At 46.6% G+C, this 21,303-nt stretch overlaps 1 protein-coding gene across 1 annotated transcript in view; it reads right to left on the bottom strand.

Annotated features, from left to right (window-relative positions):
- skib (v-ski avian sarcoma viral oncogene homolog b) overlaps positions 1 to 21,303 on the bottom strand; it is a 36,150-nt gene that overhangs the window by 2,201 nt on the left and 12,646 nt on the right. Inside the window, exons 2-6 of the mRNA XM_029694768.1 lie at positions 1,906 to 2,019; positions 1,525 to 1,628; positions 1,062 to 1,321; positions 446 to 729; positions 75 to 305 (exon numbers count right to left, since the gene is read on the bottom strand). Coding sequence (XP_029550628.1) covers positions 75 to 305; positions 446 to 729; positions 1,062 to 1,321; positions 1,525 to 1,628; positions 1,906 to 2,019 — 993 coding nt within the window. The remainder of the gene's footprint in view (positions 1 to 74; positions 306 to 445; positions 730 to 1,061; positions 1,322 to 1,524; positions 1,629 to 1,905; positions 2,020 to 21,303) is intronic.

Genomic DNA, 21,303 nt, shown 5'->3' with positions numbered 1-21,303 from the left:
GGTATGTGTGTGTGTGTGATTCTTTCTGTATGATAACCTGTGTTCAGGCTATATCAGAAGGATCTCGGTCCTACCTGTGTGGAGTACTTGGCTCGCAGGCGTTCAGCCTCACAGCCTTTGTCGCAGACTCGTGTCTGTCTCTCTCTCTCCAGCTCTCTTTTCAGATGGCCACGGGACTCGTCCGCCTCCCTCATCTTCCTGTCCCACTCCATGCGCAGGCGTTCTATCTCTTTCCTCAGGTTGCGCTTGGCCTCGATGGCCTCTCGAAGACGCCCTTTCTTGGACACCCTCACAAAATCCAACTCCTGTGGGTGAAAAAAAAATGGTTAATATTCTGTTGTGTCCTGAAGATTGTGTCACAAAAAAACACATTGTACACATGAAGAAACGGTTTAAAATGTTGTGCCAAAAGGCGGCCATTTTGGATCTTGAGTGGGAGGTTTACCTGCTGAAGGCTGCGTTTGGCCTGCAGCGCTGCCCCCAGTTTCTCCTCCTGCTTCACTCTCATCTTAACAATCTCCTGCAGGAACTTCTCCCTGGCCTCCTTGGAGTCAAGACCTCCATACAGGGTCTGTCTCAGTGTGTCCAGCTCTGGGCATGAAGGTGCCCCTGGTAATACCAGCCGGACTGGGCCCTCCAGGGGCCTCATTGTGGTCTGGGGGGTCAGGGTCCAGGACATACTGGAGCAGGCAGATGGAGGGGATGCCAAGGAGGGGACCGATGGTGGGTCTGAAAGACAGAAAAATAAAACAATATGTTTATAGGGTGAAGCCTAAAAAAGTATTGGAACAGCAGTGACATCTGCTGCTGAGTAAAATCTTCTGACTTGAGACTGCACTGTGTGCTCTGTGCTGCAAAAACCAGCCACTAGATGGCACCCTCTCACAGGGATCAGGCAAACTAACCATAGCCTACTTCCAGTATGGTAAAGACTCTCATTTCCACAGAAAGTCTTGCTGCCGTATTAGCTCAGGTTAGGTTGCCTGTCCTTGAGTATTGGAGTGTGTCCTAGTGCCCTATTTCTCTTACAGAATGTCTGAACAACAGTGTGTCATACTCACAGTCATCACAGTCATCCACCTCAATCTCCCCATCAGTCTCCATTTCCTCCACACCGTTGGCTGTGTTGGTGTTGATGTGAACAAGTCTGGCCACAGGCTGTGAGTCTCCACACTGTGATGCTGGTCCGGAGCTGATGTGCTGGTCTCCCCTGCCTGGAGCCTGGCTGTGGCCCACTGGAGCCTGCTCCTCTCTCTGGTAGGCCAACGGAGCTGGGGCAACATTGGGCACCACAGACGTGTCCACATTTTTGTGGTTTGATCTGTTATGATAAGAAAATACAAGTTAGTTCAGCAATATACAGTAAGACATCCTAGCAACGGGTTAAAAATGTGGTTATTGGTCATTGTTATATGATAATTCCTTAGGAATGTTACCTCAATGTGTTAAAGGCTGACAATCCATTACTGTGGTGTGGTGAAAAGGATGAGAGAAACCGTGACAGCATGACTGTCTCTGACTCACCTCTCATTGTGACTGGTAGACTTCTGCCTCTCAGCAGGTGTACTTCTGGGGGACCAGGGGCGGAAGGCTGACGGCCTCTGTTTCAGCTGGACCGGTTTCAGATCCTGGAAACAGATAGGATTCTTACATTATAATACAGTTATGAAACAGGGAATTCAAAAAACATCCTTGGAAAGGTACAGTGAAATCATATCGCATAATGTAAAGAGACTATTGGCAACGTTTGTAAAGAGACTATTGGCAACGTAATTAACTGACTGAATTACAGGGCTCATATGTATAAGGTAAGACAACGAGGACTCTCTGTATAGGATGGCCCTGACCCTTAACCTTACAGCAAATCACATTTATCCCAATCAAGAGAGAACATGAGCAGCAAACCTTGTTCCCTGACTTTGATAGAGATTGTAGCCAATCGGGTTGCTTCTCTTTGTCGGCAGATGGAGAGTGCATTTTCTCCAGTTTGAACTTCTTGGCTGGAACTGGGCTGTGCGGCTATAGAGAGAAGAGAAAGAGATACGGAAGAGACTATTAATGATCACCGTCTTCATCTACCGGAGTAGTCTGTAACACACTTGTACTGCACAAGTCGTAGATAGATAGTTTAAATATCTTTACACAACGTCCCCTTCAGAGGTGTTCGATACTGTAATTGGCATCAATCACCTTGAGGTGTATTTCAGAGAAACATCCATGTGTCCAAATAGTCTCATCCATACAAAATGGGCTAGCGGCCCTAATCCAGTGTGTGAGGGGAACGGTAGATGTTTCTATCAGGGTGAGGTCTGTCTGTGAGCTGGGGGCTCTGGGGTTGAGTACGGGAGGCGCCAGCAGGTGCAGTGGAGCTACTCTGCTCTGTGTGGGAGAGAAGGCTGAGAATAGTGTTTCTGTAACCTGACGGACAACTGGAGTGAAACGTTCTGTCGGTGCCGCGGTACCTCGGCACGGATCACGCAATGTTTCCCCCAACTGGCGCCGCTGAGCAAGATTACGGTGGAATTCTTTTGGCGTTTGAGTCATTTAAGCAGGTGCTCTTATCCAGAGCGAGTGTATACGTTTTCAGATGAAGACAGGACTAGCTAACCTAACATCGCGCTCTCCTTTTTCCTACTGAGCAAAGGGGCTTCACATAGCAGCAGGTTTGGCCATGTAATAGTGATCCAGGAAGTGACGGTGCGTGCAGCTCTTCTGGCTTCAGTGGTGAGTAATCTAGCCACAGGTCTGCACTTGTCAGGATGCGGATAAGTTTACCAAGGCAGTGGGAGAGGCCTGCCCGGACCTATGAGTTATCTTACTTATCTCACTACTATGACATTCTCCCTCAAAGAGGCCCTCTTGTCAGTGGATGATTCAGTTGAAATCACGACTGAATATACTGTGGATGTATCATTTACATTTGAGTCATTTCGCAGATGCTCTTATTCAGAGCGACTTAGAGGAGCATTTAGGGTTAAGTGCCTTGCTCAAAGGGCACATCGGCAGATTTCTCACTTATTCCGCTCGGGGATTCGAACCAGCGACCTTTCAGTTACCAGCCCAACACTATTAACCGCTAGGCTACCTGCCGCCCCATAAAAGTAACACAAAAGTATATAGTAGACAGGTGTGAATGGAAAATATACCCCACTATATCCTTTTGAAGGGTGCATCACTTGACATTGTAATAATGTTGAGGGGAGAAAGATACATTTCCTTTGGTACTGACTGACGCCTTTGGTGTAAATGAACCCTGTCTCACGGTTCTGATTAGCTTAGAAGCCGTGTGTGGTTCTGGCAATGTATCACAAGGGGGAGGTGTCAGTCAGTTAGGTCTCACACTGCACTGCCAGCCTCGGTCGACCGTACGATGGCGCTCAGACTAAAACATGCCACGCAACCTTGTCATTTCTGCTGCGCCTCTGGCCCACAAAGCTACAATCATACAAGGCCCAAGTGCAGAGGGCATGACTGTAGTTGTCTGGACACTCCTCTCATGTCTCCCTCCCTGACTCGAACATCTGTCTCCTCTCTAAGTGTCTAACCACACACACACACAAACAGACACACACACAGTTAGGCAGTAGACTGTGAGGTTAGTGCTCGGGACATTTAACCCCGACCTCCAGCTGACTCTACGATGACTCCAACCTTCACCTGCCTCACTCAAGGCCAGAGTTTTTCTAAAAAGCTGGAGAGTGGTCGAAACCCGGAGTCTATAATTACTGCCATCGCTGTTGTTTTCCCAACAAAGTCTGTCTGGTACTATTCCTACACTGAGGTTTGCAGCTCCAGGAAAACGTGGAGCCCTAGACATAACAGAGTTCGAAAACAGACCCTCCCAGACACCACAAGGGACCTGCTGGCTAAATCTGACACTGATCTCACAGGAGAGGAGCCACACGGGCTTTACTCAGCACCACATCACAGCCATAACAAGGCCACACAGACACAGCATCAGAGACATAACAGCCTCCTCCTGGATGCACACCACATCCCATGACTGCAATCCTCACTGCAATCCTAGCCCAAACCACCCGACATGGCCCCGCTAAGGATGGAGTGAGTGAGTGAAGGGAGAGAGAGAGAGAAGGAGGGAAAGAGGGTGGTAGAGAAAAAGGGAGGGGGAGACTTCCTCGCAGGAGTTTGCTTTGGCCAGGGCCCCTGTGGGAACGGAGTGGTGAGTGCGAGGGAGGGGGCGGGCTGTGGGGGGGGGGGGGGGGGAGCGGGACCACAGAGGAAGCACTGAGCTGGAGGAATGTATACTTGAAGGCCAAGTACAGCCTCCTCTTAAAGAGTCCATTCAAGCAATGTCCTTTTCAACTCGCTATTGTAGGACATTTCTTTGAGGAGCCATAAAGGGGGACCATTTCAAAGTAAACCTGTAGGCTAAACAGGAGGTAACAGTGCAGACATGCTTTGTCTGGAAACGACGGTCCTATAATAGTGTGGTAATACAGTGATAAGCAAATATCCACATGGCAAATCGTCCTAACACCACTATAACTGTCAACAGACACATAAACACCATGTATTCCAAGTGGACTATCTGACAGTTAGAATGGTCTTTGCCAATAGATGCCAATTGGAGCGTGATAGAAGATGAGAATGTTGTTTTACTTCATTTGACATGGATCTGATAAGCAATGACTGACTGAGTTTATTGATCCAACTACAGGCCCAATCAACAAATGAGTATTAAAGTAAAATGCAAACTGCTGGGTGAGAACTGCAAAATGCTACGGCAACACAAATGTACAGTGCATTCTGAAAGCATTCAGACCCCTTGACTTTTTTCATATTTTATTACGTTACAGCCTTCTTCTAAAATGGATGAAATTGTTAAATAACTGAAATATCACATTTACAGAAGTATTCAGACCCTTTACTCTACTTTGTTGAAGCATCTTTGGCACGATTACAGCCTCAAGTCTTCTTGGGTATAACGCTACAAGCTTGGCACACCAGTATTTGGGGAGTTTCTCCCATATTTCTCTGCAGATCCTCTCAAGCTCTGTCAGGTTGGATGGGGAGCGTTGCTGCACAGCTATTTTCAGGTCTCTCCAGAGATGTTCGATCGGATTCAGGTCCAGGCTCTGGCTGGGCCACTCAAAGACATTCAATAACTTGTCATGAAGCCACTCCTGCGTCGTCTTGGCTGTGTGCTTGGGGTCATTGTCCTGTTGGAAGGAGAACCTTTGCCCCAGTCTGAGGTCCTGAGCCCTCTGGAACAGGTTTTTATCAAGGATCTCTCTGTACTTTGCTCCGTTCATCTTTTCCTTGATCCTGACTAGTCTCCCAGTCCCTTCCGCTGAAAAACATCCTCACAGCATGATGCTGTCACCACCATGCTTCACCATAGGGATGGTGCCAGGTTTCCTCCAGATGTGACGCTTGGCACTCAGGCTAAAAAGTTCAATCTTGGTTTCATCAGACCAGAGAATCTTGTTTCTCATGGTCTGAGAGTCCTTTAGGTGCCTTTAGGCAAACTCCAAGCGGGCTGTCATGTGCCTTTTACTGCGGATTTGCTTCCGTCTGGCCACTCTACCATAAAGGCCTGATTGGTGGAGTGCTGTAGAGATGGTTGTCCTTCTGGAAGGTTCTCCCATCTCCAAAGAGGAACTCTGGAGCTCTGTCAGAGTGACCATTGGGTGCTGCAGAAATGTTTTGGTACCCTTCCCCTGATCTGTGCCTCGCACAATCCTCTCTCGGAGCTCTACGGACAATTCCTTCAACCTCATCGTTTGGTTTTTGCTCTGACATGCACTGTCAACTGTGGGACCTTATATAGTCAGGTGTGTGCCTTTCCAAATCATATCCAATCAATTGAATTTACCACAGGTGGACTCCAATCAAGTTGTAGAAACATCTCAAGGATGATCAATGGAAACAGGAAGCACCTGAGCTCAAAAGGCTCTGAATAGTTATGTAAATAAGGTATTTTTTTGCAAAACATTATAAAAAAACTGTTTTCGCTTTGTCATTATGGGGTATTGTGTGTAGATTGACGAGGGGAAAAATGTATTTAATACATTTTAGAATAAGGCTGTAATGTACCACAATTTAGAAAAAGTCAAGGGGTCTGAATACTTTCTGAATACACTGTATATCTCGGTTAAATTTAAAGTACAACTTGGGTACGATCAATTTAATTGAATCAGTCCCAGCTGCTCGTTGTTTGAATGTTTCATGTCTGTCACGCTATTGGCTGTGAAAGCAGTGCTAAAACGTCTAATCCTTTAGCATTTGCTGAAGCACAAGCTAAAATCTCAAATGGAATGATCTAAAAACAAAACACAGGAGTGCACTTAGAAAAGGCCCAAAAATAGATTCCCCAGCTGAACTTCCCCGGGCTTCCGTCACACAATACCACAGCATGCTGCATGATTGCATGGCATTAAATACACAGCAACAAGACACAACAGTTTCACATTTCAGACTCCTTTCCCCTACTAAACCCCTCACTGTAATCCCTAGATCTGAGTGTGCTTAGAAGGGCTCTGCCTCGCTCAAGGGCACACCAACTGGCAGAGCTCACCCGGGAAACAGCCTTAGTGGGACGTATGAGAGTGGGCAGAGATCTATATTATAATATCCACATGCTCACGTGTCCACCCTGGAGTCGTTGTCCCAAAGGCGGCAAGGCAGGCGACAAGCTAACGTCTAAAATAAGCCCGCAGAAACGCATTGGGTTTATTTTGGACAGATTTTGGCGAGAGTGGAACCTCTCGCATCGCCCCTTCCTCTCTGGCAGAGAGGTCTGAGGCAGGGCTGGGGTGGGCTGGGATGTCAGGGGGAAAGTCTATAGGCCTCTATTCAGTGCTCATGGTATCTGTGTGTAGGAAGGACAGTCCCATGATTCAGATTAAGCCTGGTGGTCGCCTCCTAAATGACAGCTGGGCTGGGATTAGCTGATTGGTGTCAGGCTTACATGTGCATGCACCACGCCTAAATACAATGCACTACGCTACCAAACCTCTGAGTGTCTAGACCTCCGAATCCTCCTTTACCATTCTCCAATGTCTCGGCTACTTCCCATCCTGATCCACACTGTCTGAGCTAAAGTGCGTCAGGGTGACACGGCTATGGAAGCGTGACAACAATAGGGGATCCTGGGAGAAGGTAACCTGAGCTGCAACAGCATGGTAACACTGTGACATACGACATGGCCACGCCGTCAGCGTGCCATAAAGAACACACAGAAAGGGATAGGGGCCGTCGTGAGAAGAGAACGGCACGGCAGCAATGCGACCTTGATTTGTTTGTCCTAATTGTCTTTGGGATTTGAGACTCGGATAGGTCTGAGCTGCAGACTGGACAGACCGAGACCTGGTCTGTCCACTACATATCTGACCTACTGTATCCAGCAGCAGCAAGTGTGACACTTCATCCTCCAAGTCGGAGGATGAAAGGTTCTATCATATTCCCCAGCCTTTCCACACTCCCTAAGTGAGCTGCAGTTGACCCATCAACGCTGCCGAGTGTCTAGGTCTATAAACAGAGGAACCAGTCAGACTTCAGTATTTTATTAGGATCCCCATTAGCTGCTGCTTTCGCAGTCGAGAGAACCATTACTCGTACATCCAAATACATTCATATATCACATTTCCATGTAGATCAGGAATGAGCCGGACAACAGTGGACTCCTCTAATGGTCCCAGGCAGGCAACAGACAGTGTAACTAGGAGGAAGCAAATCCAATTCAGCTCAAATATAGCAACCAAAACAACATCACATGTCTGTACCCGCTTTCTCATTATGGCTAAAACAGCTGGCCTCCTAGATAAAACAGAGGGATTTCACTAAAGGAAGCGGGCTGGTTCATAATTCCATGTGCTGTAGGCCTTATCCAAACATGGCTAAAAATGACACGACAAAGATATCCTCACAGATGACATGTTATTAGTATGAGCATGTTTGGTATGGTTCTGAGTCCCAGATATCTTTGGACATGAAACGTGTTCTGTGAGTGGTATATATTTAGACAGACATAGTGTCAAATTCCCAGAATGCCTGTTCGGAGCAGTCCATATGGACTGTGTCTGTTGCATTGGAAAATTAAACAGTACACTATTGGTTTGATGTGCTAGAACATACAGTACCGTGCTTGTGTGCAACTGAGAGCACACGCGCACACACACACACGCACATGCGCGCGCGTTTATGCTTCTATTCACATTTAGTTCACTTACAATGCAGGAACAGCTGCAGTGCTAACCAGGAAGCCAAAGGGGATGCTGGTTGGTTAATGAGAGGAAGAAAGATGACCAACCCTTTATGACATTCATTTATAATACGCCATTAAGGCTCTCATAGGGCAAAAATGCACACAGTCAATGCAGACCTACTGAAAACGATGCATTGATGTTAGGATTGTGTTAGGATTCAACCCATACTACACACGAACAACGATTTCTTAAAGCGCTACTGGCACATTTACACCTACTTTGCAGATGATTATAATATCAGTCCAATATATGAAATTGTATTTTATGCATATGATTAGCCGTCCAGATTAGTGAGCTCTTCTACCTATGACAATAATGCACATTCAGTCATAGAAATATATTTTCCATTGGTGATAATAATTCCACCCAGTTCCGGCGAGGAACTAGGCCAAATTATGCACATAAAGAACCCATCATCCCTCCCATCCCCTAACGTGTCCTGCCTGAGAACCTGAATTTCCACAGATTAGTCAATCTGGCCATTCGACATGAAAGACTGCAATAAACACACTGCCACCATCATGAGACAGTAAATCCGGTGTTGGACTGCCTACATTTGAATCCCACAGATTAGTAGTAATATCAACACGATTAAAATATCACTGGATAACCAATCAAAAACGCATCTTTTTTTTTTTACCAATGGGTAAAATAAATACTCCTCTAAGAAAACGAATGGCCCAAACCTCATGTCTCTATCATTATCCGTTCAAAGGTTATTGGTGTTTTTACCCTTGTAGGATGTCCAAAACTAGGGTGAATTAATTACATCTGGTCAAAAATCGGGAAAATAGCATTGCGTCAACTAGGCTGGATACTATGCGAAGATTAAGATTAAGGCTAATTGACCGTTGAACTCGTCATCTTTCTTCTCGAATCCGGAGGACATGAAACATGACATGTAGTATTTTCATATTTTAGGATACGCTTTTCATATTAATGCCAAATCTTTTCTTTTTCCGAAGATTTCTCACAGAAACAAGCGTACCTCTGTTTTATTTATAATAATATGTTCACTCGACTTTTTGCGACCCGCGGAAACAACTTCGCAGGCGACCGCCACAACATGTCAAATCCTCGAAAGTCGCTGCGAGAAAAGAAATCGGTCGCCACTCTGTCACCAGAACTCGCCGCTTATTATGGGATGTATTAGCTTACGAAATCAAACCTCTTGGATATAATGTTTAATGATGTGTTTAGAGAAAGACCCCACCGAACGATTCAGAACACGAAGAATCATATTTGTCTTGGTAAAAATGTATTTTAAAACATAAGGATGAGAAATTTCACCACCGAAGCGTGTTTTCACCCACTCTGCACCTACTGACTAACCTCTCCGCAACCCAAATAGTTACTGCTCCGAATACACAGACCATTATATCACATACCAGGTACCAGGCAATTCCATTAGGGAGTTAGAACTCTACCAAACAGAGAGGCTACACTGGTTACACACTACAGTACAGAGTTTCAAGTGGAGGGCTGGATGATTGATGATAGGGAGACTGCTACTTAGTGGGGATTGGCCCTCTGTTGTCTGAGTGATTGACAGGCCAAATGGACAGGCACAGAGTTAAGTGTGATAGTGGCACCCCTGTCTGACATCATCTGGCTGTTGGACTGGGGTGATGGGTTCTGCACTCACTCAAAATGAACTGAAACTCACTCTGACGACAACGGGAAAGGGACGGAGACGTTACATTGCGAGTGTCGAGTATGCCTCTTGTATTGAATTTGTCTTGCCGAATTCATCACTCTTGTGTCTAGTCCCTGCTGTGAAGGTTATGTGCGGACAAAGAGTCAACATGGGAAGCAACCTGCTTCCCAGAATCCATTGTGTCTGAAAAAGTCTGAAGGATTGCTTGTGCCCTACCCTCAGTCTCTATTTATCCTGCCATAATCTGGCTGTCTCCCCACCCAGCCGCCCATCGATCAGTCTGGTCTAGAGAGTAGACTCCAGAGCACTCTGCACAGATAGCTCCTGGAATTGGCCAACTGGCTGCTGGTGCAATCTATTAGATGTCCAAAATGTGCTATGCCATTTTATAGTAAATCATCGTTGTTACTGTCATCTAGCAAGTAGCTGTAATTCATCAAATGCCTGGATTAGAATTGGCCAACAAATGAAATCAACAAAATACAAATAGTAAACAGCGGTGAAACATGCGTTAGAGAAGGTAGAGAGAACAGTACTGGGGCAGCTGACTTGAGGTTTGGCCTGAGCTGGTAAGCTGAGCCCCATGACCACATGGTCCCTGGCAGGCCAATGGGGAGCTGGGCAGGTGGCAGGTTTATTTGGGAGGATGAAAAAGGGGATGAATGCCAGAGAGAGGTTAAGAGGTATGAGGGGACGGGACAGGACGGGGGGATGGGGCAGAGGAGGTCATAAAAAACATGGAAGAGGGTGGGGTGAAGTTAGCGTCACTGCTCAGTGTCCCATATGATGTCATTTCACTGACACAGTGTCTGCACTGGGAACTGGGTTTGAGGTAATTGGCTGAACCAAGGTGATAAATCTTATTGAAATCTATTAAAGCCATTCAGGCTGTTCTGTTCCAGTGTAGGCTCCCCAACGGGTCCAAATACATGATATGCACTCTAGTGATGGTGGAAAGGAAAAATAGTTACATATCGGTTCATTATTTATGACAATATGTATCGTATCGACAATACCGCAATATTATTTTTGCGCTAGTTGGCTGTACCTGCACCAAAACTCCAGTATTTTCCCTTCATAGCTTGTTCTCCATTGTCTTTTTAAATAAGGAGCCGATTTGTTTTCAGCGCTTTTATTTCCACGACTGATCAAAACTCGTTTTCTCATGACTCTTGTCTCTCTGCAGCAGCCATATAGTGAGCATTATGTTAGGAACATCGAAACGCAATAAAATAACAGTATTACATCGCAATACATATAGAATCGTGATAATCACAATACATGTTGTATCAGCCCAGAAGTATCGTGACAACATACTTTTGTGAGGCGCGTGGCAATTCCCTGCCCTAATGCACTCCAATGATTTCTTAGTCTCTAATGTTGTGACTTTAGAAGATGGGGCTGTATTTGTGTGATTGGCGACAGAGATGTGAGGGGGGACTTGGAAAACAGGATCGGAATTGCTTAATTATTTTGCGCTTTGAGTGTAACCTCTTAATCATTGTTTCCAGAAAACAAACACAAGTGTGGGAGGGGTGCTAATGGTCCCATGCAGAATGACAGGAAACATTCTAAATGTGAAGGTCTCCACTTAGAGAACTAAGGAGCCCCAGCATGTGGCTGTGAGGCTGAGTGCCAGGAAAAAAATACTACTCCAAAATCACTGGGTTTATATATGTGTGTGTGTGTGCATGTGCGTGCGTGCGTGTGTGTGTGCGCGCGCGCCCGTGTGTGTGCATGTGTGTGTGTGTGCTACCAAGTAATTGCTGACCAATTTTCCTAAATACATGAAGGTTTCTAGTCTGTGTACGTCCTCCTCATTTATGCTCCACTTGCAGGATGACTTAAACGTAATAGGACGAACGCGGTGCTTCTTTGTGTGTATAGTAACATTCGACAGAGATCAAATAGCGTTTCACTTGTTTCCACTTGCTCAAGGAATTGTCTCGGAGGGAAATAGGGGACAAAAACACCCACAACATCCGTTCCTCAGATGGCACATTCCATCCTTAAACATTTGGCTTGTCTCCCTCCTCCCCCCATTAACAGGAAGGCAAGATCTGCTTACAAGAAATGTGAGTGAGAGGGCCTGGTCTCGGAGCCTCCATAAAATAAATACGAGTGTTCTAAAATGGAAGGCTGGTGGGGGGATTGGACGGACCACAGCATCGCTCAGTTCATAGTAACGCTTCGTCTGCTTCATGACCCTGAAAATACTTGGACATTTCGTTTTCCTGGATCATTTTATTACACTCTTCTGAATCTGGGGCCAGTGTTTTTCTCCATAGCAACCACAAAACAGTGGAGCACAGCTAAACTCTGAGTTAACAAACAGAACTCGACAAAAATCCCCATTTTCAACGCCAGGGTTTTCCCCAAACAGAGCAGAGCAGCAAACACTCCCAGACCCTGAATGAAGACAGCTTTAAAACGGAGACTGTATGATTGCAGAAACCATGAACAGAGACGCATGTTGAAATCAACACATGCGCATAGGTACACTGGTACATACTGTATATGAGATGGGGGTGGGAGGGGGGGGGGGGTAAATGTCGTCATATTGTTCCTGTGAGCCTCAGGTGCGTGATGTGATGTGGTGCAGTCTGTATTCCTGCCAACAGCACTGAACAGTAGGTCGGGGAGGGTCGGGGCGGGAGGCAGCAGCTGGTCACTACAGCTGACCCTAGGGAACCTGGTCACTCAGACAGGTTAGCTGGAGCTTAGAGCTGTCCGGTCGGGCCTGGCCAGCAAGAGAACAGATAGACAGGCCAGTACAGTCACAGCGTTATATAAATGTCTCCCGTCTCTCAGCTCAGCCCTGAGCCGTAAGGACACAGGCGCTTTGTGGCCTAATGCTGCCTGCAACCCAGCATGGGGATTACAGGCAACCAGCTAGGCAAGGCACAGGCCTGAGGAGAGGCCACGGTGTAAGTATGTCATCCCTACACGGCCTCCCCGGGTCCTGGCCCCAAACTCTCTAGCAGCAAATCCACTCTGACCTCGTGGCTGAGCTCTGACCAGTGACCATAGACAGCTGCCAAGCGCCTGTAAACTCTATCACCAGACAGCTACTACAGCTCTCACTGGTGTTAAGTACAAGGTAGAGGGAGAGAGACTGCTTGGTTTATTCTGTCGGTGATTTCTAAAAACACCCAGTTTACAATTTATTTGATCGAAAAAATATCTCTATTTTTTTTTTACTGCAAATTTAAATCTATCTTTTTGAATCTCTTAAGCCCTATTCGTTAAGCGCCCTGAATAGGAGGCGTTTTTGAAAACCGCTGTAAAAGACCGGAGAGTTTCTGTGCTGTCAAGTACAGTGTTCCTCTCACTAGCCATGAATCATACTCATCATTTAGCAAGCCAGCCAGCCAGCAGACAATTTAGTGCGCTGAATGCTGATTGAAGAGCAGTCAGCCTCCTTGTTCTTCTTGTCTTGACTGGTTAAGGCTGTTCCCAATGACAACAGGACAGGTCTACTACACTGTAACCCAAGACTGTAGTATGCTAGGCTGGGATTTTCAGCTGCTGCCCGGGCCGTAGGAGCAGCTGTGAGGCAGTTCATCTATTGTGTGGAGTGTGGGTCACTCACTTTTCTAGACTTTACAACACATAGTATCAAACTAAATTATACTTTTTTTTTTGCATGTAACGCCATTGCGAAAGGGCATGATAAGCTTTCTCTGTCTGTCTGTCTGTCTGTCTGTCTGTCTGTCTGTCTGTCTGTCTGTCTGTCTGTCTGTCTGTCTGTCTGTCTGTCTGTCTGTCTGTCTGTCTGTCTGTCTGTCTGTCTGTCTGTCTGTCTGTCTGTCTGTCTGTCTGTCTGTCTAGTAGCGAGCAGAGAGTAGTATGCCACAGGGAGGGGAGGCCCAGCACAGGAACTCAATAATAACTTTCAGCAGTCTAGCCAAGAGGCTGGAGGCCCAGACTGCGGCTGTTCCCTCTTGCTCCTCTCCCTCCCTCCGCTGGACCCCACGCTCCTCCCTTCCACCCCCCTCCTCCTGGCCTGTGTCTGCTCCACAGGACTGATGCATTCTGCAGACAGGCCAGCGCTCTTAAAGAGACACAGGACACATTTTTCTCCCCTGATTCACTGCAGTGGATACACCCACTAACTCAGAGCAGAGCCCATTATTTCCAGACTCTTTTCTTTTCTCTCAAGCTTTTGCTTGGAACTCAAGAGATCTCAACAAGACACAGAAAGTGAGGGAGAAACAGACTGAAATATGTTAAGAGGCTCTAAGTGGATCTCAGGCAGAATTATTTCACTGCAGCAGCTTGTGAGAGACCCTTTGATGCTTTTCTTTAAAAAGAAGGAGAAGGGCTTGTCGAGTGCAATCAACGGTCTTGGCCATGAAAGTGTATTTGATGCCATTATTATGATAATCATTAGGGACAATCCAATAAACTTCATCAGACAGACCTCAAAGAGCAACTGCTGCCACCCTGGGGTTGGCTATAAGAGGTAGCTCGGCCCTCTCGTGAATCAACACAGACTACATTACTGCTGCCGGCAATACAGGAAGAGCAGAATGTATCTCGTATTAAATGCAGTTACAGTCCACCATACAAAGTTTCACTCTGTAATAGAGGTCTTCTCGGGTCAAAATGTTGGACCCGAAGACAATTAGACCCGGACCAGAACAGACCCGATCATTTAAAAAAGGGGGGACCCGGACCTGAGAACAATCAGACCCGAACTGAATTGACCCAATGACAACCAGACCTAGACCAGACCCGATTGTACCCGAGTGACAAAAAATGATGTTTATCAGTTATCAGCTCTTCTGGTTAACAAATAGGTCTTTATATGTTGGCTAGGCCTTCTATACGTTATTAGCGTAAAATGAATATGCTCTAGGCTATGCAGAGCTGTGGTTGGGTCCATTCGGGTCCACTCGGGTCTATCAGCTGATGACAATCAAACAGGACCCAACCCGGACCCAAGGGGAAAGTTGGACCCTGCTCGGGTCCCAGGTCTTGTCTCGGATAGACCCGTGAAGACCTCTACTATGCATCCAAAGTGATGTGGTGAATATCTGGTTACCACAGACCTGGTAGGAAATGCATCACTGCAGTACGGACAGAAGACACACCCCACTCATCAAACACAACCCTACGCCTACCTCAAATAGGCATGGTAGAACTTCGGTTTGAATGAGTTCAAAATGAACCACATCAGTTTTATAAGCTCACTGTGTAAACCAGAGCACTACATGTGTTGTATAAACAGTGTGACTGTGGAGTGCTGTATGTAGAGCTGTAAACGATCAAACATTTCATGTGGTTGAGTGAAACAGAAACCTACAAGGGTGTGCCTGCCAAACACACTTTCATTATTTTGCTGTCAGCACTTTTCTTCTCTGGATAAACTGTGTGGGAAGTCATGGGTCTGAAAACGCAACCCATGACAGACAAGGAAAGAGGTCAACCTGCCTACTAACGAATTCAAATAACATCAATGTTGACTTTAATTCTTTCAATTTTCCTGTGAGGAGGACTGACTGGAGGACTGGATGTTCATTTATTTTGAAACATAAATCTGGAAATACAGGAAACCTCATCGCCGTCACATTTTTTTTTTACTAGAATAGCAGAAAGAACCAACATCCCGACATGAACTGAATAGGTTGCGCTTCGATGTAAGCCACATGTCTTGGAGGGGCTAAGGGATTGACATATCTGAGCTGCAGCGTTACAAATGATGAGGTCTCTATGGGAGGTATCAGTACCAGAGTCAGCACAGAACCCCAGCATTCTGAAACGATAACCCCAATCTGGGAAACCAATGAGCAAAGCATCCAGCTACGCACAGGCCAAAAGAGTCCCACTTCGATCTCTTAAAGCAGGAAAAGAGGCATCTAGGAGCACATAACTGAGAATCTCACCGACCCGTTTTCACTTTCAACGACGCTGTGATTTCATCTCAGGCTGATGTTTAAAGAAAACAGCTGGACATCTATTAGATTGTCTCTATGATAAAGATGATTCGACCGGGAGCCGGTAGTCTGCTGAAACAAAGCCATTCATTATACAGAGAGCCTTGCGAAGGTGACACATACCCAAACAACACTAAAGCCATTGAATCACCAGTGTTTACGCATCCACATCATTCTGCACCATCTGTGATACTCGGGGCTGGTGCTCTGCCTGATTTAACAAGCTAATAGCAACAGCACAATGACAAGCAACGCGCATAGCTAAAACATTAAGCACTCTACAGGCACTAATGAAACAACGTCTCTCAGGTAGAACAACATTTGGCAAAAAACATTGACAGCGACAACAAAAGACTCTCCTCTCATTTCCATTTACACTCCAGCTGACTGCTGAATCAGTTGCCACCTCCCTTCACCTTCCGACAAGGAACTGAAGAACGCAATAGAAAAAAAGGCGATGAACTTCTGACCTGTCATGCAGACTATGGAGGAAGGCTCTGAAGCTTTGGGGGCAACTAGAGTCCACCATCCACTCTGTCTCTCTTCCCCTCCATGTCTCACCCTGCCGTCCTATAAAACCCTCCCGCTCCCCATTTTATGGCTGCCAGATGGTAGGGAAGCCTTCTTGCCTCTGGACTTGCCTCTCCAGTCTAGTAAAACCAGTTGACCTCGGCAACATAAAAACGGGCATTTATGAAAAGGGCTTGGAACAAAACACACAAACATCCTGCCACTGAAACAATCAACACCATTTAGTCTCCCAGAAAGAGGCACAGAGGTGGAAATCTGCCTCTCGCACATGAACACTGACGGTATATGTTTTCCAGCAGATGTAGAGACTACACCCAGGTACGGCTTTATATGCGAGAGGTTTTATTTGCGTGCCTTGGGTGTGAATGCAAGTCCTTGGCAGCCTCTAACGTTCTCCCTGAGAAACGGAGAAACAAAACAAACGCAGCGGTCTATACTCAGGTTGGTATCCCACAGACCGGCTCATGGTTTCATTCTGTTCCAGTGCTGAGATCACCTCTCTAACAAACAAACAGTCCCATCCACAATATCCACCTGGGGTAGAGGGATTCAAATGAGCAATCTGGATGAAATGTAGCACATTTCAGCTCTCTTAACACTGTTTCATAAGCAGGTCATTTGATAAAGTAAAGTTTTGGTCAAAAAAAGTTGAATTAAAAATGACAAACAAATATAGAGGAAGTCGACTAAACCGTTCAATAGTTTCTGCGACTACCTCCCCCTAACAAACAAGCTTTGAAATATGTTCTACCCTCTAGTGGTTTTTCAGTCAGTGACTCTTATCACCGAGTCACATTTAAAAAGCAGGACACAACTTCATTCCCATCCCAGATTAGAGGCTGTGTTGAATTAAGAGCAGTCTGAGAGGGTTAAAAGAGCGAGGATAACTCTATATAAAATGTCAGGTTCAATCAATGTCTTCCTTTTACTGCTAATCGACTGAAGTGATTAGCTGCTCTTCCAATAACAACTGCTTTCCCCCTCCTCACCTCAGATGCCCCTCCTTCTCTCTCCTTTATTTGTTCTACCAGTTGGAAACTAGCATGTATGTACTGCAATTCAACCTGACCTCCAGGCAACCCCTGGTCTTGCCCCTGCCATGGCTGCCTAAGCCATTAGAGCTGGATGTGACTTCAGGCTATTTAGCGTGATAAAAGTTTACTGTCTCTCCAGCCACTTGACAAGGCTGCTGTTAAAACGCCTGCTGGATTCTCAACTAGTCTATGGAACATCTCTCTCACACTACTGGCCCAAAGACTTCCAGATAGATCGTTTGTTGGGGTGGCATTTGGTCAAGACACACATACTTTAAATGAGTTCAATTGCGCTCATTTCAAAACCAAAAATGATGCTGATTGCACTTAAACGTTTTTTTTTTTTTTTTTTACCGCATTGGGTCACAAACGCTCAAGTACCTTCCAAGAAGAAAAACAATGTAAAAGCGGTAAAAACACAAAAACATAACCCAAGTGGCTCTAGTCTAGCGGGGTTTGACTGTATCTTGGCGTTGCTGTGTATGTATAAAGGGGGACTGAGGTGGGGGTATGTGCTGTGGTGCTGTGTTTCTCCTGTACTGTCTGAGTTGTGGGCAGCCAGGCTATATTACTGCAGCCTCAGCACTTCTCTCCATACTCTCCAGTTTCAAGCCAAGTGAGAGAACAAAGGCAGTGAGCTAAACTGCTGCAGAGGGAATGAGGACGGACAGACAGACAGACAGACAGACAGACAGACAGACAGACAGACAGACAGACAGACAGACAGACAGACAGACAGACAGACAGACAGACAGACAGACAGACAGACAGACAGACAGACAGACAGACAGGACAGTGGCATATAGAAGAGAAGAGGGTGCCCTCAATAATGAGCGCTGCCTGGTAGAGTCAGCCTATGACAGAGTCCTCCTAACTGTCGGACAACAGAAATAGAAGTCAGTTTTCCAGTAAGACTTCAGTTCTGCCCTGGGTGCTGGAGCTCACTGCTTACTTGATACTTTTGCAGAGCAGCTCTTTTTTTTCTCTTTTTTTAAAAAGGAAACTGCAGCATGCCTGGAATCTTCACCGTCACATCTCTTAATACTGCAGATGACTTTGAACATAATTACATTGGTACTAATGCATTCACTCGACGAGACGTATCTTTTTCCGAAAACTTTCTAACACGTACATTCAAAGTCTCTGATTGCGCCGTTTGAGACTTGCCTTAGTTAGAAAGGCTGTTTTGGGCAGCTGTTGGTAGATTGAATGCATGCCTGTGTCCGTGTTGGTCCATGCCAGCCCTGCCCCATCAAGGCCCAACCCAGTACATCATGTGCTTCCACTCTACAGACAGGGTGGAAATGACCTCAGCGCAGTAAAAGATGACAGGGGCGCTAGCACTGCTCACCAGATGTGAGGAGAAAGAGAGGAGGAAGGAGAGAGAAAACCATTCGCCTGAAGAATTTACTGCAAACCCCTGAGGAGCCCTGTGATTGAGGGTTCAAGTCCAGCTCCAGAGTTCCTGGTCTATCTCAGCAGCACTCAGCCACAGGGAAGACAGCCTGCTGGCCTGCTGAGGCACATACACACACTTACTCACAGACACACAAACAAAGACACACACACACACAACCAAAAACCCCACCGTCACTCCATCCACACTCCACTGCACCTGCCAGACACACAAAAGCCACTTCCTCCCACTGTGTCCGGCCAAGGTCCTTTATCCCAGCCTGAACCAGCCTGAACCACAACAAAGGAAGAGAAATTAGGGAACTGGGCTGACGATAGGGTGACTAATCCCTTTTGAGAGACTCATTCGATCAACAGCCTGTACAGTTAAGCAGCTGAATTAAATATGGACATGCAGAGATGGGAGTCTTTGTGGAGATGGGCCCCAACAAGGCCCTGTCATAGCCCTGGAATAATTCATACATTCCATTTTGGACACAGACCGACCTACTCTATTGTTGTCTCTGTCAAGGGTAATTTCACTACTGTAACTGTATAGCATTGTATTAACAATTTCCCCAACCTTTATTCGTGAAATCAGAACGTTCCATTACATAAAGGTAACCTATCTCTTAATCCCTATTCCATCTCCTTATTCACTTTGTCCCTCTCAGGAGACCGTCCTTCACCTCCCCCATTGCCAAATGGCAAATCACATCCAGAAAGGTCATGTCACTGCACCTTCAATAGCAGTTGGATACGTTTGTCTCTTCTCCTCACTATGCAGCAGGTTAAGCTGTTGGTGCCAAAAGGAGAGGTGATTACCCAGTTTATATGATGATCATCTGAAAAGCAGCTTGGAGACTTCGAAGATGATGTGTAAGCTAACCTCTCCCCTGATACCGTCCCATTCCCTGCCTTAAGACACTGGGTTTATAAGAGACTCCACACTGGGCTTATAATAGATTCCTCGTTATGGGATAAAGGGCAAGCCTGCATCCAAGCTCTGTTTCAGGCTGAGCCAGTCTGTGTCTCTCTGCCGTGCCTGGCCAGGCCCGGTGACCTGCTTGAAATAAAGCCAGCCAGACACCCGTCAACGCCAGCTAAGGGCCCCACCCTGGTAGGGTCACCGCCTCATCTCAGGCCCCTGCAGAGGGAGGAAGCTCTCTCTCTCGCTCTCTCTCTGAGCCTATAGCATCCCCATCTGTGCGCCTGTCTCTCTAAACGCGAGCGCCGCCATGCCAGCGAGGGAACGAGGAAGTGTGTGGGGGGATTAAAGGGGAGAGACAGGGCCCTGTTTCGGTGAGTAATCAGAAATGGCATGTCTGCAACGACACATCATGGCTTTTGAATAAGGGCACTTCCTGTGAGAAACAGTAGGAACAAAAGAGAGAGAAAGGTTCAACTGGGCAGATGCTTTAAGGGTAAAGGACACAGTAACAGGGGTGACCATGACGGACCCAGAGGGCCTGTAATACTGAATAAACGAGTCTAACTCAGACTAGTACAGACCAGTAGAATACAGACAGCTGTGCTGAATTCATTTGATATGGGGAGCCTGCCTGCCAACAGCACTGCACTGCCCCGGCACTGTAACTGACCATAGACAATAGCCGCTCTGCGGATCCCAAAGCTGTGGCCCAGACAAAAGTAGCACAGGGGAGATACTAGATTGCCTAGCTATGTCGTGAGGTAGTTAATAGGACTGGTTCTCTATTCATTTGCAGGCGGGGTGGATGTGCAAAGACAACACACTATAAGATATTAAATGCACTGCCTTCAAGGCAGAGCCGATACACAAGATGGTAGCCTGTCCTGATAGGATATAACAGAGTGGAAAGAGAGTGAAAATGAGTATCCCACTCCTTCATTCAGCTAGCGGGGAGATGGAGGCTGGGTACTGGGTCATCCTGACATCACCGTCACCCTTTCTCTTCATTTGCAGAGGGAAAGGCGGGACGACTGCAAATATGGATGGTGGTGGGCTCTCATCCCTCCTAAGTGAAACACTCCCTTCTCACCGGCCTGTGTAGTCCAGACTGAGAGAATTGGGAAAAGCTTTGTGGGCTAGGGTAGAGAAGGTGCTTTCTATGTTCTATACGGTAGAAGAGGAGCTGTACGGAGGAGGAGGAGTTCTGTGCTGTGGGGAGAAGGAGAAGGTGGGAGGAGGTCCACTGTATGTGTTGTAGGAGGAAGATGTGTGTATTCTATATGGAATAGGAAGATGTCTCTGTGGTGCATGGTGGAGGAGGGTAGCCTACAGTCTCTCTGCTCTGCTGTGAGTAAGTCTATGTGGGGAGGTCTGCCTGCCTGCTTGTCTGACTGTGTGTGCTGTGCTCTGCAGCTCAGCTCTGGCACACTCTTCTCAGCCCACCAGCCAGAGAGAGAGTATGAAGTTCTTATTTAGCACAGGAAGAGCAGCTCTGCTTAGCAACCACATCGGCCCTCCAATCACAGGCCTACTGTATGGAGGAGACTCCAGCCTGTGTGTGTGTGTGTGTGTGTGTGTGTGTGTGTGT

Source organism: Salmo trutta, chromosome 16 (assembly GCF_901001165.1).
Source record: "Salmo trutta chromosome 16, fSalTru1.1, whole genome shotgun sequence".
Classification (NCBI taxonomy): Eukaryota; Metazoa; Chordata; class Actinopteri; order Salmoniformes; family Salmonidae; genus Salmo; species Salmo trutta.
Note: the sequence above shows the minus strand (reverse complement) of the source record. Positions and strands in the feature narration are given on the sequence as shown.